The sequence below is a fragment of the Tenrec ecaudatus genome, chromosome 1 (assembly GCF_050624435.1).
Source record: "Tenrec ecaudatus isolate mTenEca1 chromosome 1, mTenEca1.hap1, whole genome shotgun sequence".
Lineage (NCBI taxonomy): Eukaryota > Metazoa > Chordata > Mammalia > Afrosoricida > Tenrecidae > Tenrec > Tenrec ecaudatus.
In genome coordinates, this window is record NC_134530.1 from 145391871 (window position 1) to 145419247 (window position 27377).

The window sequence follows — 27377 nt, forward strand, 5'->3', positions numbered from 1 at the left end:
GGCCAGCCTCTCCTTTGTTTCGCAGATCGCAGTTTAGATGGTTTCAGGGTGTGGTGAAAGGAATGTTCTGAAAGACCAGCGGGGGGAGGGTAGCCTGTGTGACTCTCCTGAGGGCGGCCTCAGCTCACTTCCTCCTTTTGCTGTCTGGGCTTCCTGTCATCGCAGCGCGATCCTATTTACCCTATCAGCACTTCTCCTTTTGCACAAATAGCTCCGAACATCCGTGTCAGCAGCCTTGTTGCGGCCATCTCAAGCTGCCTAAAGGACTGAAGAAAGGCGCCCAAGGTAAGTGTGATGAAACTTTAATCTGGGTTAAGAGTGAAGCCATTTCAGGTGGGGTAGCGTGTCTTCCTTCCATGTCACCGAATGCCTCTAAAGGGACGCCAGATTCCCTTCAGATTCTGTTTCACCTGTCTCTGCGTAGGGAGCAAAGTGACCAGCAAGTTCCTTGTTATTGTCGCTGTGTGTGGCTGAATGACTCAAACTCAGTGGTTCGACAAGGCAGAGTGGAAGTAGTCCCCAAAGTTTTCCAGGCTGAAATCTTTCCAGGAGAAGATGGCGGGGTCTTCAATGCCACCGCTCTCCTATTGGGTTAGAGCCACTGACCTCTCGGTTAGCAGACTTACCATCATGCTACACGGGTCCCTGTAACAAAACCCTAGTCTCTCCCACTATCTAACATCGTGACATTTACTGGCTTAAATTGCTATGCAACTTGAATTTCTCGGTGCGGTAATTTCTGACGCCTGGAGCTTTCTAGAGCAAAATTGAGGAGATTTCCTAGAGGAGGTGGTCTTTAGAAGACTGGTCTTGTGATTTAAAATGTAAAGAGAGAACCAGCAGGCAGAGCCATTCAGTTGGGAGTGTGAGACCTGGGTCCTGTTCATTTAAACAAATTTCAAATGCAGACTTCATGATGCCCACTGCATTTCCTTAGAGATGCCGCGTGGAGGGACCCTTAACATCACACTTAACTCAGCAACACACGACAGGCTCAGTAAATGATTTTGAGACGTGAAAGGTAGACATCTATAAGGGGTACCCAGTCTGGCAGGGTTTAAAGGGCAGGAAGGACATTGTCATCCTCAGGATTCCCCAGAAAACGCTTGACATACACAACATGAATATGAAAAAAACACAACATGGAGTGCATTTATGAAAATCAACCCACAAACTCAACACTGCGATGCTTTTCAACGAATGAGTGAGCTTCCATGGACCCCACCAAGTGGTGGCCCAAGTTTAAGCCTTGGTCCTAATTTTTCTGTGACCATTGAGCTAGCTGCTGCTGGGGGTGAAATCACCACTGGAAATCTGTATCAGAGATTTCTCCTTTCAAGGTCTGCAAGACTTTCGCTTGACTATGCCCTGAAAGAAAAACGAGACATTCCCTAAGAGCACAGCTGTGCTCTCTAAAGTGGATGGAAGGGGCAGTTACTGAGCCTTGATTATGAAAATAAAGACTAAACTTTTCCGTGACGGCATTTAATAATCAGGGGTTAACTTCCTACGGAGGGCAAGGCCCTGTGCTCTGGAATGTACTGGTAGTATAGGAGGGGCAGATTGGTAGAAGTTTATGGGCTAGTCTGCTCCTTGAGGAATTCTAATGGAAGATAAGAAGCCATCTTTTTTTTTTTTTTTTTAAGAAGCCATCTTTTAAAAGCATGTTTATGTAGGTTCTCTGGAAGAAAGCTAAGTGAAAGCGGAATCTTAGCTGCTGACTGAACACAGACATTTTGCGTTCTCAATTTTGAGAGGAATCTGCAGTTTTGAACTTGTTGGATTGGATCAGAGGCTGGGCTGAAACATTATTTCCTGTGTGGGCCAGTGAAGTGAGTCTAGTTTTCAATGAAATGATGGGTCTCTTTTATACCCACAGAAAATGATTTAGAACCTAACCTTCCCTGGCAGTATCTGACCATTACCTAAGGTCCTTGCCTTTGTTCAGTTTCAAGAGGCATCGACTGAAATGGACAAACTGTGTTGGTCTTGACCTTCTCATGGCTTCAGAGTTACCTCTAACTGAGCAGGGTCTCTTGGGGTCCAGACCTCAAAGACACTGCTTCCACCTCACAACATAACAGGGTCAGGTATTGTGATAGGTGCTGGAAAGATGAGGAAAAGCGATGTGGTTATCCACCTCAAGTGTTGTGAGGCCAGTGTGGAGGACAGACACCGCAGTGTACAACTATGATGCAATGTGATCTTTTTTTTTTATGACAGAGAGAGTGTTCACACAGCATTTGGGAGGAATTTCAGACGATACCGGACTCCCTGGGACAGGACTTGGGTTCATTTTGAAAATCTGAGTTTGCTATGGGGCCTGTGAACAATGCCATTCAGATGAAGGCAGGCAGTACATGCAAAGTCCGTGTAGTGTGGAGGCTAAGCGTGTTGAGAATGAGAGTAATTAAGTGGGACCGGAGCGGACTCCAGAAAGTACAAATCTTTCCCATATTTGGTGCTGGGACTCTTGCACCTAAAGGAGAAGGCCAGGTCTAATATTCAGAGTGGGGCCTGGTCTACCCCTGATCTCCCCCTGGGCTAAACACTAGACATCACATGACTGCCATGGAGTGGAGAAACCGGTTTCATCCCTTCACCTAGAGTTTGCCCTCAGATTAGAGTGGAAGGGGGAGCCATTTGAGGTTCTCGCCAGTCTCTTTTACTCAGCTTCCGTTCCAGGAAGTGCAGTGTTGATCTAGTGACAGTGGTTTGGTTTGTGTTCCTAAATTTGTCAGCCCACAGCACTTGCAGGCTGAGAGAACTCACTCTGTTGACATCCCCTTGGGCTCTAGAGACTGGCCTCCTGCTATCACTGTAGGCACTGAAAGAAGCAGCCAGACTTGACCTTGGTGTGGCTGCTGGGGCAGGGGAGGGGGGAATTACAACTAGAGATAGAGCCTCAGTTTGGGAAAACTATCTTGAAGCAGGTGTGAAAGACATGTTTTCCCCAAACCCGCAGGTAAGCACTCAATGTGGGTTGGAATCTATTCACACAGAGATAAGTCCTCTATTCGTTTCCCATTGCGTTCCTACACAAACATATCATCAGTACATCACAACTGTGACAAAGAATTATTGAAGAAATACCATGAGAATGTATCTGTAAAATCACTGTTTGGAAGTGAAAATGTTTCTCCGTGTCCCAGAATTCTTCAGCGAAGAATCACTTTCACCGGTACTTTGTAGAAAGAGATAAAAACAAACTTCTGACTCATGATGACCCTATGCGCTCCAGTGTGGCACAGTGCTGGGGTTTTCTTGGCTATAATATGTACAGAAGCTGATCACCAGGCTTTTTCCCACAGTTCCACGGGGTGGGTTCAAACCATGAGCCTTTAGTTCATAGTCATTCACAAACCTTGTAGGAAGAGAGAGCCAAACGTCAAAACCCATTGTATCAAGTCAGTCGTAGGAAGGGATATGAAACCAAACCCACTGCTGTCTCATCCCTTCTGACTCAGAATGAGTCAGAGAGCTCTTCTACAGGGTTTCTGAGCCTGTGTGTCTTTACAGGAGTAGATAGCCTCGTCTTTTATCTGTAGAGTGGATGGTGGGTTTGAACTGCCAACCTTGCAGTTAGCTGTTCAGCATTTACCCAACAGGAAAACCAATAATTCCCTTGCAGAATACCATGGTTTTGTACATTTATTGTGATTACCTCTGGGAAATTGAGTCTCAGATTATTTTATAATTTATCTTTTGCTCTTTTCTTTAATGCTTGCAATTTCTTACAAGGGCCGCATAGCACATTTTCAAAATGGTATTTCCCCCCAAATAGCTTCGGGTCTTTGCTGTTTTATTCCTAAAATTCTCGCAGAAACTCAGAATTCTTCTTGAAATAGACTGGAGACTCTGAATTTGATCTTTTAGACAATATTCACAGAACCACGCACTTGGGTAGTGAGTCACTTTGAAAATATTATATCATTTAACCAGTGAGATAAGTTTTAATATTACGTTTTAAAGATGAGGACATTTTCAGAGAGATGGTTAAAATACTGCTCAAAAGCACAGTGTCACTGCTATAATCCAAAACTAGACCTGACTGATTCCCAAACTAGTGCTTATTAAATTGCTTTTCATGGAATCTCATATTCCTTGGACTGTTAACAAGAAATTTCCATATACAATGGACAGTGTGTGACCAAAAGCCAGTTTGCATTAGCAGCTGAGCACCCTGAACACTTGGACTACCCAATTTTTTACTCCTTCTCATTTTACTTTATTGTGAATTGGGTGAAATTTTTATAAGCAGATCATTTTATATTCCATGATTCATAAACATTTTGTTTTCCATGCCCCGTGTAACATCAATCCCACTTCCTTCCTGTTGTCCTTCCTCCTCTCCTAACCCTTTTGCACGTTGTCCTTGAAAAAATGCTGCTCTTTGGATCTCAAGCAGTTGTAAGGAGTGTGTACCTCACTAGCACAGTGATACCCTGGCTGTCAAATGGCGCCAAGCTCTAACTTTCCAGGACTCAAACGTCAAAGTTAAAAAAATCTGCTCAGTGTTCATAACGTTGCTCAATAGTTGAACTGAAAAATCTGACTTGAGAAAAATCTGTACAGGCCAAGAATGTATCACATGTTGCCTCTGGCCAAATACACAGAGGAGTGACGCTTCAGTCTCTACTGCTGCTCAGGACAACTTACAGTGTTTGTGTTAGTGTACTCACACACTCACCATTGTGCTTTGTTTTGCACTTCATTTGCATAAAATATCATAACCATGACTCGAAAGAAATTCAGTGTTATCAGCAGTAGAGCTAAGAGGAAAACTGAGAGCCATGATACAGTTTAAGAAATAAATCACTGCAAAATTTTAACCAGGTCACTGCTCGTCTGATTTGGCAGCTGAATACAACATGGCTTAGTCAACATTATCAACATTTCTGAAAGAAAAAAAACCCCATGATTAAAGTGGCTAATGTCGCAAAAGTTGTGAAATCATTAACCATGAAACAAAGAACCCAGAGGCTGAAAAGTTCCTGTTACTTTGGATAAATTAGAAACAATTCTTTTTGTTATCGTTATTTTGTGTTTGTTTTTGCTGTTGTTGTTATTGTTTTGCTGGTTTTGACTTTGTTGTTTTATTTGGCTTTGCCTCCTTTTTGCACATATTAATGTATCTGCATGTCTATCTAGATAAGATAGGTGGGATAAATAATTCAGAGATGAAAAGATTGGGACTAATGGTTGGGGGAGGGTACAGGAGAAGGGGAGGTGGGATAAGGAAGGGGAGGAGGGAACAATCCAGAAATAAAGGAACAACAATGGAAGGAAGATCATAGGATGCCTAATGGGGTTCAATCAAGGGCAATGTAGCACCGAGGAATTACTAAACATGCATGAAGGCCGAACATGATGGTGGGACAAGAGGGAAGGACAAAGGAAATAGAGGAAAGAACCAGGAGGCAGAGGACATTTATAGAGGCCTAAAACATGCATGTACATATGTACACATACATATAATGAGAGGGGAATATAACTGTGTACTCATAGCTATATGTTAAGAATTAAGGTTGCAGATGAACATTGGGCCTCTACTCAAGTACTCCCTTAATACAAGAACACTTTGTCCTAACACTCTGGCATTATGTGATGCTCACCTTCCTGACACGATTGCTGAAGACAAAATGGGTGCATAAATAAATGTGGTGAAGAAAGCTAATGGTGCCCGGCTATCAAAAGATATGATGTCGGGGGTCTTAAAGGCTTGAAGATAAACAAGTGGCCATTAGCTAAGAAGCAACAAAACCCACATGGAAGAACCATACCAGCCCATGTGATCATGAGGTGTCGATGGGATCAGTTATCAGACACCTAAGACCCAGAATAAAACCATACCCAAGGTGAATTGGGCGAGGGGTGCATGGGGTGGAGATCTAATGCCCATCTGTAGACAGTTGCATATCCCCTTACAGAGGAGTCATAGGGAAGAGATGAGCCAGTCAGGGTGCAGTATAGCACCTATGAAATGCATAACTTTCATCTAGTTCTTTGGTGTTTCCTTCACCCCACTAGCATGATCTCAATTCTACCTCACAAATCAGATTAGACCGGAACATGTACATTGCTACAGATAGGAGCCCACAACACGTAAGTCCAGGATAGACATACTCCTCAGGGCCAACAAGGAGAGTGGGGATGCCTGGAGGATTAGGTGGGGTAGGGGGAGAAAAAGGGAACCCATCACAAGGATCAACCTAGAACTCCTTCCCAGGGAGACAAATAATGGAAAAGTGGGTGAGGGGTGATGGAGGACAATGTAAGATGTGGACAAAATAATCTATAACTTAACAAGGGTTCGTGAGGGAAGGTAGGAGGAAGAAATTGGGAGCTGATATCAGGGGATCAAGTGGGAAGAGAATGTTTGAAAATGATGATGGCGGCATATGTGCAAATGTGCTTGACACACTGGAGGAATGTCTGGATTGTGATAAGAGATGTAAGATACCCCCAATAAAAGTGTTTTTATTTTTTAAAGAAACAATGGTGACAGTGTATCTAAGACAGTAATATGCAAAGAAGGTTAAAAGTGATTTGTAGTCCTGGAAAAATGAATTTATAAGTGTAATGTTGGAGGCCTCAGAACCAAATATTTGGTTTTTCATTATTTCTTATGGGAAAAATATGTTCAGTTCTTGAACTTTTCAGTGTTCAAAAAATGAATTGGAATGAATTGAGTTCGACAACCGAGGTACCGCTATATTCTTGTCCCACTTGTGGTCTCTTGTTCTCCTGACAATGGAGCTGAAGGAGTGAGCTCAGTTCCAAACCGAGGTTTCCGCCAGTCGGTAAACCTGATCTCTTTTAGGGTTTTGAGTTTTTTCCACATGTTCTCACATTCCTGTAGTTTTTTACGCCTACTTTACTCTCTTAGAAGCCCACCATGTACATTCTAACTCTCAGAAATCACTCATTAAAGAACAAACCAAACCACCACAAATGCCCTGTTGTTTTTCCTTGCTTTTTATTTTTATAGTTTGGTCTCATTTTCTTCACATGGTTTGACCGTGGATTCCCCTCACTCCTTATTGTTATTTTTGGCTTGTTTTCTGTGAGGGGCACTTACTAACATCTCATAAACATAGGGTCAAGCCAAGCCTACCAATTGTGGCTCAAGATTCGCCACTAAGCTATGGCTAAAAATGAAGCACTAAGAGAGTTTTTGCCCTCTGTCTAAGTTTTTCCACTTCTCTTGTTAGTGCCTGACTTATAGAGACTTTAAAATCATAGTTTTGCACTGCCCAATGATGGGTTGCATCTTGAAAGGGTTTTGAGTTAACAGCCTAACTCGTGACCCACTATGCCACAAGGGCTCCTATTACTCAATTTTAGTTTTGATTAAATTTCAGGTGGGGCTTACGAGTTGAGCTGTGATCCTCAGCAGTTCGAAACCACCAGTAGCTCCAAGGGAGAAAGATGAGGCTTTCTACCCAGTAAACAGTCACAGTTTCAGAAAAGCACAGGGAGTCGCTATGAGTCAGCATTGACTTGATGGTATCGAGTTTGCTTTTGTGGGATGTTTTTTGTTTTGGAAAATGCAAAAGTAAATAGAACCAGAAATCCGCATGAAAGTCCATACTCTCTATACGGAGGAGAGTAACGATTGAACTTCCACGATCGGGCCATGGGAGATTGCTACAGCTAACTGTAGTCTGGCCAGGGCGGTACTGACGTCAGGGACTAGCCTCACAGTCATGAATCACAGGACTTGGAGTCATAGCCTTTGACTGGAGGGCACATGTCCGTTCTTCTGCACTGTGGGAGCTAATAAAGTGGAAGATTTAATAACTACCTAGTGGTTGTGAAAGAATGAATAAGGGTCTTCAGGCTATAAGAGAAAACTACCCTGCAAAGGGAAACTGTCTGCCTCAGGGAATTGAAAAGGAGAAATGGAACCATATTCTCTCTAAGTCTGTGAATGCTGAAGTCATCATCAATGCATGGCATTGCAGTAGTTACATACAGTCTGTAGCAAGTGGGTGTGAGTCTGAGTAAACGGAAAATCAGAAAGGAAATAAGAGAGATTCCTCTTTAAGGCTGTGAAGGAACTAATGAGCGGGGAAATTCCCAGAGCCATTGGTTCCTCTTCATTTGGGGCTCTATGGGCAACCACCTCAGTCTGAACTAGCTGCCACAGGATCCCAGGATGCTGCGACTATGGTACCTTTGGTCCAATTCCCTTCTGTTATGGTGGGTAAGGCATTCTGGTGGCGTAGGGGTTACACGTTGGGTTGTGATCCACAAGGTCAGCAGTCTGAAACCACCAGCCTCTCTGAGTGAAAAAGATAGGGCTTTCTATTCCAGTAAATAGCTTCAGTCTCAGAGATTCACAGGGCCAGGTCTATCCTGTCCTACACAGTCACTATCAGTCAGCATCAACTCAATGGCAGGGAGTTTTATGGTGGGTAAAGCATTTGCATAAGTCCAAAAAATCACGTATCAGCAAAACAAACAAACAAAAAGAATATCAATCTGTGGTAGTTAGATTATATGTCAACTTGGCAGTACCTGTGTGGAGATAGGGGAGAATCCAAACTAACAATTAGGTGGTAGCCTGATAATGCCTCCTTGGGGTTATGACCTTTTTTTTTTTTTTTTAAATCTCACTTAAACCTAGAATAGGTAAATGTATTTTTAATTGTTTTAATAGGGGCTCATACAACTCTTATCACAATCCATACATATATCAATGTGTAAAGCACATTTGTACGTTCATTGCCCATTGCCCTCATCATTCTCAAAACATTTGCTCTCCACTTAAGCCCCTGGCATCAGGTCCTCATTTTTTCCCCTCCCTTCCTGTTCATCCCTCCCTCATAAACCCTTGATAATTTATAAATTATTATTTTGTCATATCTTGTCTTGTCCGACATCTCCCTTCACCCACTTTTCTGTTGTCCATCCCCCAGGGAGGAGGTCAAATGTAGATCCTTGTAATTAGTTCCCCCTTTCCAATCCAACCCCCTCTATGTTCCCAGTATCACCACTCACACCACTGGCCCTGAAGGGATCATCCGCCTGGATTTCCTGTGTTTCTGGCTCCTATCTGTGCCAGTGTACATCCTCTGGTCTATCCAGACTTGCAAGGTAGAATTTGGATCATGATAGTTGAGGCGGGGGAAAGGGGGAGGAAGCATTTAGGAACTAGAGGAAAGTTGTATTTTTCATCGTTGCTAAATCACACCCTGTCTGGCTCGTCTCCTCCCCGAGACCCCTCTGCAAGGGGATCTCCAGTGGTCTACAAATGGGCTTTGGGTCTCCACTCCGCACTCCCCTCCTCATTCACTATGGTAAGATTTTTTTGTTCTTTGATGCCTGATACCTGATCTCTTCAACACTATGGCCTTTTTATAAGAGAAACAGTGAGAACCTCTCTCTTTTGCCCTTTGCTGTCATCCCTGTGTGGATGTTGTGTCTGCCTCCATTGGTGACCCTATGTGGGCTGCTGACCCTGGGAGCTGTCAGTGTCCTGCCACACTTCCATCGACCTTGGATCCATATGACTCTGTACCAATGGCTTATGTGACCTGAGTAAGGATGTGGTCGCGACTAAAGACATCAGATCACAACATATAGGTTAAATATAGCATTTAAAAAGGCCAAACCACTGAGAATTGTGGTCTAGACAAGTGGGCATATATGTTTTAGGACACAGATGACAAACATTCCAAATCTTTCTCACTCTAAAATTTATGTCCTTACCACATACAAAGTATTTTTACACCATCATATCATCACAAAAGTCTTAATTCAATGCCGAATCCAAATTCCATCCTGGGGCAAAATCCATCTTCATTTGTGAATCAAGAATGCAAGTTATCTGCTTCCAAGGTACAGTGGTGGAGCCAGCACGAGGTAGTCAGTTCCCTTATAAAGGGAAGACTGGACAAAGGGTATGAAGCAAGTAGCACACCCAAAGCAAGAACACTTGGCATTAGCTTTCAAGTCTTGCAAATAACTCTCTATTCTCTGAGACCATTTAGACGATAACTTCCATACTCTGGGGATCGCCCAGGTTCTCTGGATTCTGGGTGGAGGCTTCTCAGACTTGGGCTTCCAGGCCTGCTTGGATGGTGAGTCTACTCCCACAGCTTTGGGCAGCCTCGTTCTCTTAGTCCAAATGCGTGGCGATCCCACACCTTCAGCCTGTGGAATACTCCTTGCTCTTGAATGGCAGCCCCATACTTTAGAACCGAGTGGGTGAAAATCTGATTCTTTGAAACCTGGGAGGCTGTGACTCCACGCTATGGTGCCTCAGAAGTCTAGCCCGACCCTTTGAGACCAAGGGAGGAGCTCTGTTTCCTGTGCTCCTTGTCTCTTCTGGTTCTGATTCCTAGTTCCTTGGCCTCAAACATCTTGGGCCATCCCAGTTCTGCCCTATACAAGTCAGTGTCACCAAGCTTTTCAGTGTACCAATAAGTGCCCGAAGCACTCCGCCATCAGAAAACTTGTTCCATAGGGGCTTAGCTGTCTTCCTCCTTACCTGGTAAGCTTAGCTTGATTAACAAATGCTGGGAGATGCCCCACTCTACCAAGTAGCCTGTGCCTAAAGGCACTCAGCTAGCTCATTCTGTGTAATCAACTCCAGTGCTGTCTTACATCCATCTGCTGGGTTTTCCCGATTTCTCTCATTTTATCTCCTGCTTTCCTCCTGTAACAGGAGTTTACGCAGGTCTGTGACCTGAGTGAAGGTCTCACAGCCCACTCTCATCCCCTGAGAGCTGATTGGTTGACCACATGAGAGCATACAATGGAGACGATCACATCTTTAAATAATGACAAAACCACTGAGAATCATGACCCAGCCAAGTTGACACACATTTTAGTTGGGGCCATAACTCAATCTAGGACATTATGAGTCAGAAACAACTGGATAACACATAACAAGTACCAGACACCAGAGGTGTTAAAACCAAAACCTCTCTACCATTGAGTCAATTCGCACCCACTGAGCCCCTGTAGAACAGGATAGAACTGCCCTGTAGATGTCTGAAACGGTAACTCTTACAGGAGTAGAACATCTGATCTGGTGGTTTCGAACTGCTAACCTTCTGGTTAGCAGCCCAATGTGTAATCCACGATACCACCAGGCTCTTATATACTGTATTAGGTCTGGAGAATTCAAAGATGACTAAGATAGCCCCTGCCCTCAAGGAGCTCCCAGTCTAGTGTGGAAGGAAATGATGTAAGAAAAGTGGTGTACAATGATAGAGCTGCAAACTTATTAGTGGTACTCATGAAAGGCACAGCGTTGAACTTGAAGAATTAGGTACCTGACATGAGAGGAGGCTTCCTAGAAAAGTGACTCACGGGCTGTGTCATTAGAATGATTAAAAGCTAGCTAGATGAGGAGTCCTGGTGGCATAGTGCAAGGCGGGGCTTTCTTCTCTGGTGAAGAGTTACAGTCCCTGAAATCCACAGAGGCGGTTCTACCTTGTCCTACAGGAGCATCATGAGTCAGAACTGAGTCACGAGCATTGAGTTTGAGATACAAGATTGAGAGAGAGCGAAACTGGATATTCTGGCAAAGAATCGCATGAGCAAAGGTGAGAAAGGAGACATTGAGGCAAGCATCCAGTGTTCTCTGTTAGATTTTAAAGTGTAAGACGGGGAGAGTTGCAATGAATTGGAGAGCGAGAGAAAGAAACAAATCATAGGTGAACTTTTTGACATATGTATACCAAAAATGAAAAAAAAAATCTCAGTTCCATCGCGTCAGAATCTGTTCCGACTGTGACAGATCCTATAGGACGGCATAGAACCCCCCTGTGGATTTCTGAGACTGTGACTCTTTACAGGAATAGAAAGCCTCTTCCTTCTCCCTCAGAGCAGCAGGCGATTTCAAACAGCCCAACCAGTAACCCCTTCGCCATCAAGGCTCCATGCTGACACATGTATACTGCATAAGCTCATCACCCCGAACAAGGTAGAGAACGTAATCAGCACACTCGAAAGGTTTTCCCTGGCCTTTTCCCTTCTGTTCTCCCATCCGCTCTATTCTGTAGGCCAGGCCTAGGTAGATTATGGCTTTCTTCTTGAGGGACCTTTGGTAATTTTCAGTTTAGAGTCTTTCAAGGGATTTGTCCATTTTCATATAGGTTCGAGGATTTATTAGCGTGAAATGGTTCATCATATCCCCTTATTATTTTGCTAACTTTAGACTACGTAGTGTCACCTCACTCATTCCTACTCTCGACGATTTTTGTAATTTTAAAAATCCATTACCTGGGTAGAAGTTTATCAACTTTATTGAGCTATCAACTTTGAGTTTCATTTTTTATAGTTTTTCCATTTATTTGATTCAACTCAATTATTTTTTTCATTTTACTTCTTTGGGGCTTCATTTAATCTTTTTTTTTTTAGTTTCTCATATTGGCAGTTGAGGTCATTTTAAGATTATTCTTCCTAATATAATTATTTAGTGCTATGAAGTTTCTCCAGCATTGCTTTGGAGGGTAGACATTTTGTACATTTTTAGTTTAGATTTCTTTCTAATTTCCCCTTTGATTCGTGAACTATTTAGAAGTGTGCTATTTAGTTTCCATATACTTTGAGCTTTTCTCGAGGACTTTCTGGTATTGGTTTATAATTTAACTATTTTAAAATGTATTAAAAAATTTTATGGTCCAGAATGGGCTCCTTTGGTCAAGTTTCAAGTACTTTTGAAAAGAGTGTGTATTCTTCTCGTGTCAGGCAAAGTGCTTTATAAAAGTTATTTTAAGATGTCCTTTAAGTCCCTTATAACTTCACTGACTTTCTGTTATTGATTTTATCAACTGTTGGGAGTGGGTATTGAAATATTCAGACATACTTGTTTTTCTATTTCTCCTTTCAGTTTTTTCTCCACCTAACTGAAGGCTTTATTATTAGGTCCAAAGACATGTAAGACTTTTATGTACTTTAAATCAGTTATCCCTTTCATCATTATGATAAGACCTTCTTTATTCCTGGAAATGTTTTTTTCCTCTGAAATGTCTTTTGTTTATATGAATATAGCCATTCCAGCTTTTTCCTTTTTCTCCTAATAGTGTCAGCATGGTATTTCCCCCATTATTTTGCTTTAAATCTAGTGGTTTCCTTATATTTGAAGTGCATTTTAATAGGTGCCATAATGAGTTTTAAATCTGCCTGACAATCTCTACCTCAGACTTGAAATATTTAAACCAATCTAATCATATTAGCAATCACATGAAATGCAAGGTCAGCAGTTCTAACCCACTACCTGATCTTTGAGAGATGCTCTTGTAAGGCCTTGCAGCCTCACACATCCAGGGGGACAGTTCTACTCTGGTCTATAGGGTATCCATAAGTCAGAATCAACTCAATGGCACTGGGTTTCTTTTTGTTTTGTTTTTTATAATAATCTCTTAATGTTTTCAAGATCATTAATATTTTCTTTTACAGTATCTAATCTTCCATTAATCTGCCTAATGTATTTTCATCATACATATTATAGTTTTTATTTTTAGGAATGGATTTCAATTTTTAAAATATTTTTTAATCTATCTACTTAATTGTTTGCATTGATAAAACATGCTTTGATGTGTTTGCCTGCTATTTTTAACATCTGGGTCAGTTTTCTGTATCAGATTACATAATTTCCTTATTATGAATGTGATTTTCTGCTTCTTGTGTGCCAGGTATTTTTAGTAAAGCGAGAGATTTTGGTTTTTACCTTGTTACTCTGTCAGAATTGACTAGATGGCAGTGAGTTTGGGTTTTGAGAAAAAGGTTTTATTCCTATAACTATTTTTCAGTCCTAGAGCTATTTTTAGGATGCACTTAAGTAACTTGGGACGTATTTGTTCCTTTTGTGTCTCATTTTTGAGATCTAGTTGGTGGAACTGGAGCAATGCTCAGACAGGGTTCTTTGCTAAGCTCACTCCTGAGGAAATGCCCTGTGGACTTTGCCCAGTGCCTTGTGAATCTTCTGAATCAGGAGGTTTTCCAGTTCAAGGGGAGGGCACAGGCATATACTCAGCTTGGTAGAGGTTCCAAGTACTGTCCTTGGATAGTCTCTTCACGTTGGGCTGATGAATACTCATTGACATTCTTGATGGGCACTGGGGTCAGGTGAATAATATGTCACCTGAAGTTCCCATTTCATAGTCCCTGGAACCTGAAAATGTTATCTGACGTGGAAAGTGGATTTTAAAGATTATAATATCTTGAGGCTCAATTGATATCTTGAAATAGGATATTATCCTGGTGGGCCCAATCTACTCATGGATCGTTAAAAAGACAGTGATAGAGAATGGAGTAAAATGTTAAAGATGTGATAACAAAAGTTGGGAGTGATTAAAAGAAGGGACCAAGAAGTGCAGGTGACAACAACAGCTGCAAAATACAAGGAGACTTTTTTTTTTTACTTCTAAACCCTTTAGAAAGCATGTATCCTTGCTAACACCTTATTTTAGATTCACTCTGCTCTGAAACAATTGCTGTTAAAGCTTATCCATAGTCTGGAAATCATCTGATTCCTGGGTATCTTAACATGGCAAAGATGTACTCTAGATAGTACAATCAATCCATTTACTTGTGGGGGGGGGGGGGAGAAGCATAGTTCAAATTGAGAACTTAAATACATTGACATTTTGTTTTATGCATCAGTCTCATGTGCAGTTTATAAATATCAGTTCCTTTACAAACCCTCATTACCTATGAGAGAAAGTTGGAAATTGTGTCTCTAGAATTGAGGACCAGACAGTGGACATTGGTGTCCTCATAAAGAAAAAGGTATGCTATTAATAATAATAATAATAATAATTAGCTCTCCTTCATATCTCTTTTTTCACTTAACAGATATTTGTTGGCCTGTTTCATATATCAGCTGTGAGATCATCAGCTTAGTCATAGTTGTATCTATCACAACATCTAGCACAGAAAACACCATGAATATACCTACAGGAAAAGCGAATGAAGCTTTGCTATGTTCCATGTATTTTCATGTTAACAGAAGAGAGGTCACTGACTGGGTGTGGCAAGTATATGCATTTCAGGGCATTTGCATATAGACATTTCACCGCGTTTGACCATAGAGGCTGCTTTTCTCAGTAATTACTCAGGCACCAGTCATTGATGCAGGAGCCCTGGTGGTGCGGAGTTTATACATTGGCCTGTGATCCTAAAGGTTGCCAGTTCCTGATGGGGTTTTCTACATCCATAAACAGTTACTCTCTTGGAGACTCACAGGGGGCCGTTATGCCTTGTCCTATAGGGTCACTATGAGTCAGTATTGACTTGATTGCAGTGAGTTTGGTTTTGTGAGTCATTGGTGTTGCATGTGGACCCCATAAGCTCTCGCTGTCTTTGGTGTGTGAGTCATCCCCGTCCAAGAATGCCTCGATTGCTCTCTTTTACTGTTTTAGTCGATGTTGAGCATCGTTTTCAGACAGACGTGTCCAGGATGAGCCACTTAGTATCGCAATGCACAGACTAAGAGAACAGTGAGTTTGGGGAAACTTTCCGCAGCAGATGATTCTGAAGATCCTTGAACATGGGTGCGCTCTGACCTCCCATGTCTCCTTGCAGAGTCAGTTACTTATGTTCTCACTTCTTTGTCATTTTCAGGGGAAGAAATAGCCAGCATGGGAATGAGTAGTTTGAAATTGCTGAAGTACATCCTGTTTTCCTTCAACTTATTCTTTTGGGTAAGTACACCTCTTCTGAGGATGGCTGAGCTCACCGTTCCCCAACGTAGCTCTACTCCCCTCTAGTGAACAGCCTGGTATGAAGTGGAACTCATGTCTCGGTCACAGGTAGCACATCCAGCTAAGGAGCAAACTCATCATAATTTCTTCCCGGCAGCCTGTCTTGCTGCAGCATGACTGCAAACGTTAAAGCTACCAGAGTCGCTATTAAAGAGGGAGCCATTCCTCGCCTGTGGCTTTTGGCTACTTTCATTCACTTTTGTGGTGGGAAACCTTGAGACTCCACGTTTTGTATCTAAATATGCCTTAAATTTTTTTTATTGGAATCACTTTTCTGGATGGGGTTTTACTGTGTCATATTCAGCAACTGAATTTCAGACATAGGGTTGATTTCTACTCACTTGTCTATGAGAAGGTTCTCCCAAGTCTAGGTTCTCTGTGGACTAACAAGATGAACTACTGAAGGAGGGTAGCCCCGTGCCCTGGTCATGATTTCCAAAGGGCAGGGCGTGTGAGCAATTGAGGAAGGCAGGAGCAGGAACTCTGAAGCATAACGGGAGACCTGCAGGTGAAGATACCGTGGGATTCAGCACACCGAGTCTTCCCTGGTAGTTGGAAATGAGTGGGCCCCACACAAAGAAAACGGCCTTGCCTCCCTAAGAGCAGAGGAAGCTGAAGAAGTAGGCTGCTCATGGAAGTCTAAACGATGTCAAAGGATCACGGGGTTCTGATTTAAAGCAAGAGAAGAGAGATTCAAAAGCAGGAACAACAGTGTTCCTCAGAATGTTGTGGCATTCTTCTTTTCAGTTCTGTGGCTGCTGCATTTTGGGATTTGGGATCTACTTCCTGGTTCACAACAACTTTGGGGTGCTCTTCCGGAACCTCCCTTTCCTCACCCTGGGCAATGTGCTCATCATCGTGGGCTCCATCATCGTGGTGGTCGCCTTCATGGGCTGCATGGGCTCCATCAAGGAAAACAAGTGTCTGCTTATGTCGGTGAGTTTCTACCGGCAAATGCCGTGTCTGATTTGGAGAACGGTGACGCCCTACGTCCCACATAGACAAGGGTAGCTTATCTATAGGCCCAGGGACATTGTAGGAACATAAAATTGTTATCTCAGGCACCCAAGTTGGAGCAGATCAACAGTCATTTTATTTCTGACTGAAACCACAGGGGTAAGTGGGGAAATATTACTAGCCTTTTTAATATCTCTCTTACACCATTAGTGATGACCCTTACCATTATTATGATTTCTTTTCATGAAAGTTTATTTCTTCTCCATGTCTGGCTGAGACTGTGTCCTCCAAGTGACCTAAGTCCTCCTTTCGATTAGTTCTTATTTTCAGGAGCTGATTCAAAGTCAATTACTGGTGGAAAATCTAGTCTCTAGACTTTCTTTGCTGAGCACTGCGGACCTACAGAAAGAACAAAGGACACGCCCATTACCTAGAGCTGTCCGTTCCTCATTTCTCCAGGGAGTCCGAAACAAAGCTTGGTGTAACACTGCCACTTTACTTGTAGATGTCAGTTCCCACTTTGACTCCTTCTTAAATCATTTTCCAAAAATGTTCTTTCCCATGAGGCAACTGTCAAACTGGAGGTGAGGGAGAATAAGAAAAGCCTGTTTTCTCACAACTTTTAGACTTATGGGTAAAGGTAGGAGATAATAGAAAAAGAGGACAGGTTTTAAGTAGCTAAAACCAGTCGGGGTAAGAAAGGTGATGGAGAGTGACTATGTGGAAATGTGTTTTCTGTTGTATATTATTATCACAAAAGGGGGCAAACACCTAACGTTGAGGACAAATATGAATCAGACCATGATTAGAGATCCCAGGCCCATCTGAGTAAGGATTTTCTCAGCCTCTACCAGCGCCTGCCCCATCACAACCCCAAACTCTTAGAGAGGACGCGGCCCAAGCTCTAAAGGCTCATGGTTTAGTTTTCTGACCTTTTGCTCGCCTGTTTCCATAGGCTTACACCAAAACTTCTCCACTGTTTCATTCGATAGATGGTATTAGAAATGTCTTGTGAGCCTGATGCTCTGATAGACACAATAAACCAAAATCTCACTGCCTTCAAGTTGATTCCCATCCATAGTGACCCTACAGAACTGCTTCTTCGGTTTCTGAAACGGTGACTACGGAAGGAGAAATCCTCATCTTTCTCTTGCGGAACAGCTAGCTGGTGGTTTCAACTGCCGACCTCATGGCTTGTAGCCCCAAACATATGCCACCATCTATTTCACCTATATTAGCTACAATCGATAGGATCTGACCATTAGAGGCTTGGTGTCAAATGATAGGGGAGGGGAGAGGTCTCATACAACAAGACAAGATTTACAAGGGCCTGGGCAGGCAGGACTGGATCCCCATGCATGAGTGGCTTCAAGGAGAGCCTGGGTCCGTGATGTGAGCGTGTCTCTGCTTTGCCACAGTTCTTCGGCTTGCTGCTGATCATACTCCTTGCGGAGGTGACCTTGTCTATCCTGCTCTTCATGTATGAACAGAAGGTATGTATACAGAGCACAACTAATTGTGCCGTTGCTCAGAGAGAGGGGGAGTGGATGCGAGAGGGAAAAAAATCACAAAATATGAATGAAGAAGTATAGCGGAAAGAGATTAATTGTAACTTGGAGTGGGGGGGAACTTATAGATTCTGCTTGAGTAGTGCCTTGAAGAATGAATGGAAAAAGTAGCAAAAACCAATTTAGCATTGTGTAGCTACTTATACTTCTACCTGCTTGGCAGTCATTTTCAGAGCTTCAAGAGTGCCCATGTTTTGTTTTGTTTTTAAATCATTTTATTGGGGGCTCTTACATCTCTTATCACAATCCATGCATCCATTGTGTCAAACACCATTTGTACATTTGTTGCCATCATTTTCAAAACATTTTCTTTCTACTTGAGCCCTTGGTATCAGCTTCTCATTTTCCCCTCCCTTCCCCATCCTTCCTTCCTCATGAACCCTTGATAATTTTTTTTCATGTTTTACACTGACCAATGTCTCACTTCACCCCCTTTTCTGTTGTCCATCCCCCTAGGAGGAGGTTATATATATAGATTATTGTGTTCGGTTCCCCCATTCTCCCCCCACCTCCCCCTTCCCCTCCTGCTATGGCTACTCTCATTATTGGTCCTGGGGTTTTTATCTGTCCTGGATTCCCTGTGTTTCCAGCTCTTATCTGTACCCATGTACATGCTCTGGTCTAGCCAGATTTGTAAGGTAGAATTGGGGTCATGATAATGGGGTGCGAAGAAGCATTAAAGAACCAGAGGAAAGTTGTATGTATCATCGGTGCTGTGCTGCACCCTGACTGGCTCACCTTCTCCCTGCGACCCTTCTGTAAGAGGATGTCCAATTGTCTACAGATGGGCTTTGGGTTTCCACTCCGCACTTCCCCTCATTCACAATGATGTGCTTTTTTTGTTCTGGGTGTTTGATGGCTAATACCTGATTCTATGGACACATCGTGATCACACAGGTTGGTGTGCTTCTTCCCTGTGGGAGTGCCCATGTTTTGAGGGCCTCATTTTCTCCTGTTATGGAAAGGCGAGAATCCCCTGGGTATTTCTTCTCTAATGCCATTTCACCCCAGTTCATCTCTCCATGTGTGCACTCAATCGCCCTACTTCCTTAGCTCCAAGGGGATAATTTGGAAGTGAGTGAGTTGAACCAGTAGTCTATGATAAACTTAACATTTTGAGTCCTAAAAATTGCTTATTCCTTGAACTCATCTCTCTTTTTTGCAATGTCTCCACCATTGACATGCACCTGCTCAGCTGAGCGAGTATGTGTCTGAGGGCCTGAGTGACAGCATCCAGCACTACTACCAGTCCAACAGCACCAAGGCCGCATGGGATTCTCTCCAGTCATTTGTGAGTATAGGTAACATCCTCCTGAATTTAGTCCTTCTTTCTTGAAAGCTTCAGAACCTAAGGTCCATATCCCTGAAGTCCAAATGACGCTGTATCATTACAAACAGTAGAACACAGGAATCAATCTGATACCAAATTTTCCATTCTCTATCTTTTGCCCTCCATCAACTTTTAAGCCCCATTAGAATATAAAGGAACCCTGATGGAACCATGAGCTAAGTGTTGGACTGCAAACCACAAGGTTGGCAGTTCAAATTCACCAGCTGGTCTATGGGAGAATGATGATACTATCTGCTCCTGTACACTGGATTACTTCATGTTTTTCCAAAATTCTACTGTAGTCAGAAATTGTATTATAAAATAATGCTAAAACCCTATTGAATCCCTGAGTAACCACAACCAGGCTTGTTCTGCACTATATTCCTCTTGCCCACTCCACACTCGCCGACATGTGAGTTTACCAGCCTAGCTGGCGATTGATGACGGAGAACGGTGGAGATGATGGAGCTAGCCTGACATTGATCGACCCACTCTGTGTCCCAAATCTTAGCACTGTGGCCACACGAGACCATGCCCGTGGCCCCATGTGTTTTTTTTTAGTAGGGATTAGGAGCAATAGCACAGGGATTAGAGTTCAGAAACCAAAATGGAGTAACTTTGGGCAAGTCAGTCTTTCTCGATCACCAATTCCCTTTTGCCCCAATCATATAATAAAGAGTATCTAAAGTTTTTTATTATGGGACTTTCAAGCATATACAAAAAATTTTTAAATATCAAAATGGATCAATATTCACTGCTGTGAAGTAGTTTCAACATTCACAGTAGTGAAGTGGTCCAGCACTTGGTTGTTAACCACAAGGTCAGAAGTTTGAACTCACAGATGCTCCATGGGAGGAGGGTGAGTCAGGCTGCTTAAGGTGACATCCAAAGAGACCCTCGGGTGCCATTCTCCTCTGTCTTTTAAGGTCCCAATAGTCAAAACGGACCATTTCTTTATCACACTTAAAATGCACAATTATTCCCTAACGGCCACTAACAAATTATCTATACTCAAACTTCCCTCATTTCCTGAAAATATTTCACTTGACTTTTTCCAATCAAGACCCAAACAAGGTTCACCTGTGGCATTTGGATGTTATGTCTTTTCATTGTCTTAGCCTATCATCACTTCCTTCTCTGGTCATGCTATTTATTCATGGAAGGAAATTGGATAACTTATCCTATACAATTTCCCTTTATCTGGCTAGTTACTTCCTCAGGAGAGTATGACATCATGGGGATTTCCCTCCCCTTAACCGAGCAAATCTGGAAGAGTGACGCAGACTCAGTTTTTCTCCGAGCCTACCACATAAGTGATGTTTCCTATTGCATCCATGAGTGACCACATGGGAGCTTTCAACAGTTTTAAGATTGATCAGTGGGTTGAGGGGAGGTCAGTTGGCTCTCCCCACTGTAAAGTCCCTTGGGTGCCTATTTCCTGATGTGTAAACTGTAAAAATTCAGTATGCACTCTGTGCTTCACAGGGTTCTTCATGGGAATAAAACGGCACGCTTGTGCCCCTAGTGGTCAGGGAAAGTCTGGATTTTCTCATTTAGAGTGGAATCTGAAGGGACCATCTTTCTGTTAGCTTTCTAACAATCCTGTCTTTGGGTTTGGCTTTCAGCTAAAGTGTTGTGGTGTAAATGGCACAAGTGACTGGACCAGCAGAGTACCCAAATCGTGCCCCTCAGATCCACAAACGAAGGTAATGTTCCCCCCTTTTGGCATCTTATTAGTCTCTTTGATTAAACATTTATTTACTTTAGACATGTCGATCATGCAGACCTTAGACCTCCCAGATAGAAACAGGGAACTTTGAATAAAAGAAAGATAATATAGAAAACTTCAATGTAATCTAGAAACACTGTGAAAAACCTTGTTACACTGAAATATTACATTGTAGCAAGACAGTTTGGGTGAAAGTGGCAGAATTTTCTTGAGCAAGAGGTAAGTCTTAGGGGTGAAAGTGAAATTTGTTGGATTGAAGAACAGTTTCTACCTCTGCTTGTTTTTCGGCTTTTCTCTGAAGATGACAGAATCTTGCCTCTTTGTGAAATCTATCATAACTTCAAAGTGAAGATGGGAAGAGATGGGCGAGAACTGATGAAACAGCCTGCCCCATTAGTTTGCATTTCCATAATAGACTCAGGGGGGAAAATTATCTTTCAACTACAGCCAATCCTTAAAGGTCCTTCTCTCACCCTATGCCACCTTCTCCTGGGATTGTTTGGAAGTCCCCAGAATTTTTCACATCTGTAGCGGAGGATTAAGGCACCCACCATCTAGCCCTGTAGCTTGGTTATTTTACTAGGAACTTCCTGGCTATTTTAACCAGAAGCTGAAATGTCAATCAATGCTAGCCCATAATTCCCATGGTCAGCACTGAGTGTTCAAAGAACAGAAGACCTGCTGATATGCTTCTTGGGAGCCAATTTAACTCAGTGGGGAAGAATAATTTAAAACATGTGCATTATTGTACCACTGTAGTGGTAGCAATGCCAAAACAATTATCTTGTTTGATATGCTTTATATTATGCCTTAGTTTCTCCATCCATACAATAAGATAAAATACAAGTTACCTAAATTTCTTGGTGTTCCAAAACACTCACTGCCACCGAGTCAATTCCAACTCCTAATGACCCTACAGAATAGGCTAGAAGCCCCTGTGGGTTTCTGAGATTGTAACTTAAAAAAAAAAATCATTTTATTGGGGGCTCTTACAGCTCTTATGGCAATCCATACATCCATTGTATCAAGCACATTTGTACATTTGTTGCCATTATCATTTCCAAAACATTTTCTTTCTACTTGAGCTCTTGGTATCAGTTCTTTTTTCCCCTTCTTCCCCTCCCCCACATGAATTATTGATAATTTATAAATTATTTTTTGTTTGTTTCTGCTTGTTTTCTTACATTAGGGGCTCATACAACTCTTATCACAATCCATACATATACATACATCAATTGTATAAAGCAAATCTGTACCTTCTTTGCCCTAATCATTTTCAAAGCATTTGCTCTCCACTTAAGCCCTTTGCATCAGATCCTCTTTTTCCCCCCCTCCCTCCCTGCTTCCCCCTCCCTCCTGAGACCTTGATAATCCACAGATTGTTATTTTGTCATATCTTGCCCTATCCGGAGTCTCCCTTCCCCCCCTTCTCTGCCGTCCGTCTCCCAGGGAGGAGGTCACATGTGGATCCTTATAATTAGTTCCCCCTTTCCAACCCACTCACCCTCCACTCTCCCAGCATCGCCCCTCACACCCCTGGTCCTGGAGGTATCGCCACCCTGTATTCCCTGTGCCTCCAGCTCCCATATGCATCAGTGTACAACCTCTGCCCTATCCAGTCCTGCAAGGTAGAATTCAGATCATGGTAGTTGGGGGGAGGAAGCATCCAGGATCTGGGGGAAAGCTGTGTTCTTCATCGGTACTACCTCGCACCCTGACTGACCCATCTCCTCTTCTAAACCCCTCTATGAGGGAATCTCCAGTGGCCGACATATGGGCCTTGGGTCTCCACTCTGCACTTCCCCCTTCATTCACTATGGCATATATATATATATATATATATATATATATGCACACATATATATATGCACACATATATATACGCACACATATATATATGCACACACATATATACGCACACATATATATACGCACACATATATATACACGCATATATATATATACACGCGCACACACATATTCTTTTCATTTTTTGCATGATGCCTTATACCTGGTCCCTTTCGCACCTCGTGATCGCACAGGCTGGTGTGCTTCTTCCATGTGGCCTTTATTGCTTCTGAGCTAGATGGCCGCTTGTTCACCTTCAAGCCTTTAAGACCCCAGACACTATCTTTTTCAATAGCCGGACACCATCAGCTTTCTTCACCACATTTGCTTATGCACCTGTTTGTCTTCGGCGATCGTATCATGGAGGTGTGCAGCCAATGATATGATTTTTTGTTCTTTGTTGCCTGATAACTGATCCCTTCAGAACCACGTGATCACACAGGCTGGTGTGTTCTTCCACGTGGGCTTTGTTTCTTCTGAGCTAGATGGCTGCTTGTTTATCTTCAAGCCTTTAAGACCCCAGACACCATCTCTTTTGATAACCAGGCACCATCAGATTTCTTCACCACATTTGCTTGTTCATCTGCTTTGGTTTCAGCAGTTGTGTCGGGAGGGTGAGCATCATAGAGTGCCAATTTAATAAAAGAAAGTATTCATGCATTGAGGGAGTGCTTGAGTAGAGGCCCAAGGTCCTTCCGCCACCTTAATACTAAACCTATAAATATAGACACATAGATCTATTTCCCCATCCTCATATGTATATTTGCATGTCTAGACCTCCATAAATGCCCCTTGATTCCCAGCTCCTTCCTCCATCTCCCTTGACTTTCCTCCTGCCCCACTACCATGCTCCGTCCCCACCTGGGCTACAGCTATACCTCTTCTCTACGCAACCTTACCCTTGCTCATTCCCCCCCTCATATAAATTATTTTTATTCTCATATTTTATACCATCCGCTGTCTCCCTTCTCCCACGTTTCTGTTGTTCATCACCCCTGGGGATGGGGGAGGTAATGGTTATACATTAATTGTTGTGATCAGTTCCCCTTTCTCCCCCTTCGTCTCCCACCTGCCCCTTATCCTCATGGTATTGCTACTCTCATTGTTGGCCCTGACAGGTTGATCTGTCCTGGATACTGTCCACCTGTCCTGGATACTGTATGTTGAGAATTCTTATCTGTACCAGTGTATATGCTCCAGTTTAGCCAGATTTATAAGGTAGAACTGGGGTCATGATAAAGGGTGGAGTGGGAGGGGTGAGGAAGCATTAAGGACTAGAGGAATGTGTGTTTCTTTTTTTTTTTTTTTTGGAATGTGTGTTTCATCAGTGCCATACTGCATTCTGGCTGGCTGATCCCTTCCTTAGTGACCCTTCTGTAAGATGTGCAACAATTGTCCACAGATGGGCTTTGGGTCTCCACGCTGATCCCCCTCGTTCACATAGATATGATTTTCTGGGTCTTCTGATGCCTGATCCTGTCAACACCTTGTGACCACACAGGCTGGGGTGCTTCTTTCATGTGGACTCTGTTGCTTCCCTGCTAGATGACTGCTTGTTTTTTTTTTTTAACATTTTATTAGGGGCTCATACAACTCTTATCACAGTCCATACATATACATACATCAATTGTATAAAGCACATCTCTACATTCTTTGCCCTAATCATTTTCTTTTCTTTCTTTTTTTTTCCTTTTCTTTTTTTACATTTTATTAGGGACTCATACAACTCTTATCACAACCCATACATATACATACATCAATTGTATAAAGCACATCCATACATTCCCCACCCCAATCATTCTCAAAGCATTTGCTCTCCACTTAAGCCCTTTGCATCAGGTCCTCTTTTTTTTCCCCGTCCCTCCCCGCTCCCCGCTCCTGACTGCTTGTTTAACTTCAAGCCTTTAAGACTCCAGATGCTATACCTTGTAATAACCAGGCACCATCAGCTTCTTCACCACATTAGCTTATGCACCTTTTTTTGTTTTCAGCGATCGTGTCAGGAAGGTGAGCATCACAGAATGCCAGGTTATTAGAACAAAGTGTTCTTGCATTGAGGGATGACTTGAGTAGAAGCCCAATGTCTGAGACTGTAACTTTCTATGGGAGAATAGAAAACCTTATCTTTCTTCCATGTAGCTACTGGTGGTTTTGAACTGCTGACCTTTGGTTTAGCAGGTCAACATGTAACCATTACTTTAAAAGTTCCCTAAACCTCCTGGTAGGTTGGATAATCATTGTAGTATCATTTTTAATCTATAAATTTTTTCTAGGGTTGCTATATGCAAGCAACACTGTGGTTTCACTCCAATTTCCTGTATATTGGAATCATCACTATCTGCATATGTGTGATCCAGGTAAGAGCTTAGACCGAGGAGTTTTGTGAGGGTGTAGTTTTACAGGAGTACCAAGTACGCAGTATGTGCTCAGTAACTGTTCGCTGTTCTTTGTAGTGTAGGCGTTCCATCCAGTCAAGCAGCAAATGATATTATTCCCACTTTGATTTACAGAAACTTTTCACAAGAAGATACATCTACTCAATATATCCCTCAGAGATCTAAGGAATTCATAGTCAAACTAAAAGTCCCCAAACAGGACCCCACTATGGTTCCTCACCCAGCTGGCCTGGAAAGAGCCTATGATCTATTAAACACTCCACTTGAAAAGAGTGGCCTTGCATGCTATGTCGACACTGATCATGAAAATGATCATCGGTTTGCATCATTTGGCAAGTCTGGATCAATTAGGGGCAGTCTTATGTCCTTTTTAAATATGTGATGGTTTGATCATTTTTTCTACCTATGTAGAGCACGGGTTAGCTAACTTTTAATTAGGAAGTTCAGAGATAATTTTTACTCTCTGTCCATCCTCAAGCTCAAAAAGAGAAATTCTGAAAGAGTAGTTGAAGCAATAGGAGGAAGGAGGGTCACAGTATATGACAGAGGGTTTCTTCTTCCCTAGAGCCAATTCCGGGGATTGTGAAAAGATATCTCCTTCTATACAAACCTCACATTTTCCCCACTCTCTTCGCAGGTGTTGGGGATGGCCTTTGCGCTGACCTTGAACTGCCAGATCGATAAAACCAGCCAGATCCTGGGGTTGTGACCTGCAACTACCCTGAGTTAGAGAAGCTTGACTCTCCAGACATTCAAATCCATTGCAGCATGAAGCCTCAGCGGTCATCTCCTGGAATAAGATTTTTGTGCTCATCGCTTCTAACCCCAGTTTGGTCCCGGTCTCATTAAACCAGAAATGAGGGTATTCTTGGTCAGGCATTCCCTTCTTGAGCAGCAAGCCCATCAGATATCAACTTTGACAGCAGCCCCCGTACTGCTCACGGTGGCGACACTCATGCCGGAGGGCTGTTTGGGTACAAACAACTCACTGATGATCCCTGCCATCACCCTGCTTCCTTTTGAACGGGACCCTTGGCGAGAAGAATAACAGCATGCTCTTTCCCCCGAAGTGGAAGGTCTCCTTTAGATGTTCTGTGTTTTTATTAATCATCTTAGTGGGGAGTTCTTACCAATCTTATAACAATCCATGACTCAACTGTATTAAGCATGCTTGTACATAATGTTGCTATCGACATTTCCAAAACATTTCTATTTTAGCCTTTGGTATCAGCTCCTATTTTTCCCACCCTTCCCCCACCCTAGATTTTCTTATTAAAGGATTTTGCTGACTTGTTCTAAGTCTTTCCTGAAAAAGACAATCCAGTGATTCATATTTTGACTTCAATCATCCTCGTGGCCTTTGGTTTATGTAGTCTTTGAGGAACTCAGCAGCACCTGTACCACGGATAGGTTAGATGATAATCCCATTCAGAACAATTCTGATGTTATTTCTATATCAAATAAGGTTTTGTAAATGTATGAGTACTATTTTTAACTCTTTAATAAATAAAATACTTCATGATCTCAATCATAAATTATCCTTCTTATTTCTCACTCCTGTCTTCCATGAATCAGCCAAATGACCCATTCTTTTTTTTTAAACATTTTTTGGGAGCTCTTACAGCTCTTATCACATTCTATACATAGAGCCATTACATTAAGCACATCTGTACCTATATTGCCATCATGACTTTAAGCCTTTAAGACTCCAGCTGCTACATAATTTTAATAGCTGGGCATCATCAGATTTTCACCACATTTGCTTATGCACCCGGGGAAGTGAGTATCACAAAATGCCAGGTTATTAGAACAAAGTATTCTTGT

General features: G+C 42.5%; 1 protein-coding gene across 1 annotated transcript; it reads left to right on the forward strand.

The window, feature by feature from the left end:
• The first annotated feature begins 224 nt into the window (after positions 1–224).
• Positions 225–27030, forward strand: CD53 (CD53 molecule). Its single transcript, XM_075540302.1, has 8 exons — positions 225–285; positions 15586–15665; positions 16473–16661; positions 18101–18175; positions 19446–19541; positions 21206–21286; positions 25431–25514; positions 26191–27030. The coding sequence occupies exons 2-8, from the start codon at positions 15603–15605 to the stop codon at positions 26260–26262; spliced, it is 660 nt and encodes a 219-aa protein (XP_075396417.1). The 5' UTR covers positions 225–285; positions 15586–15602; the 3' UTR covers positions 26263–27030.
• The last annotated feature ends 347 nt before the right edge of the window (positions 27031–27377 follow it).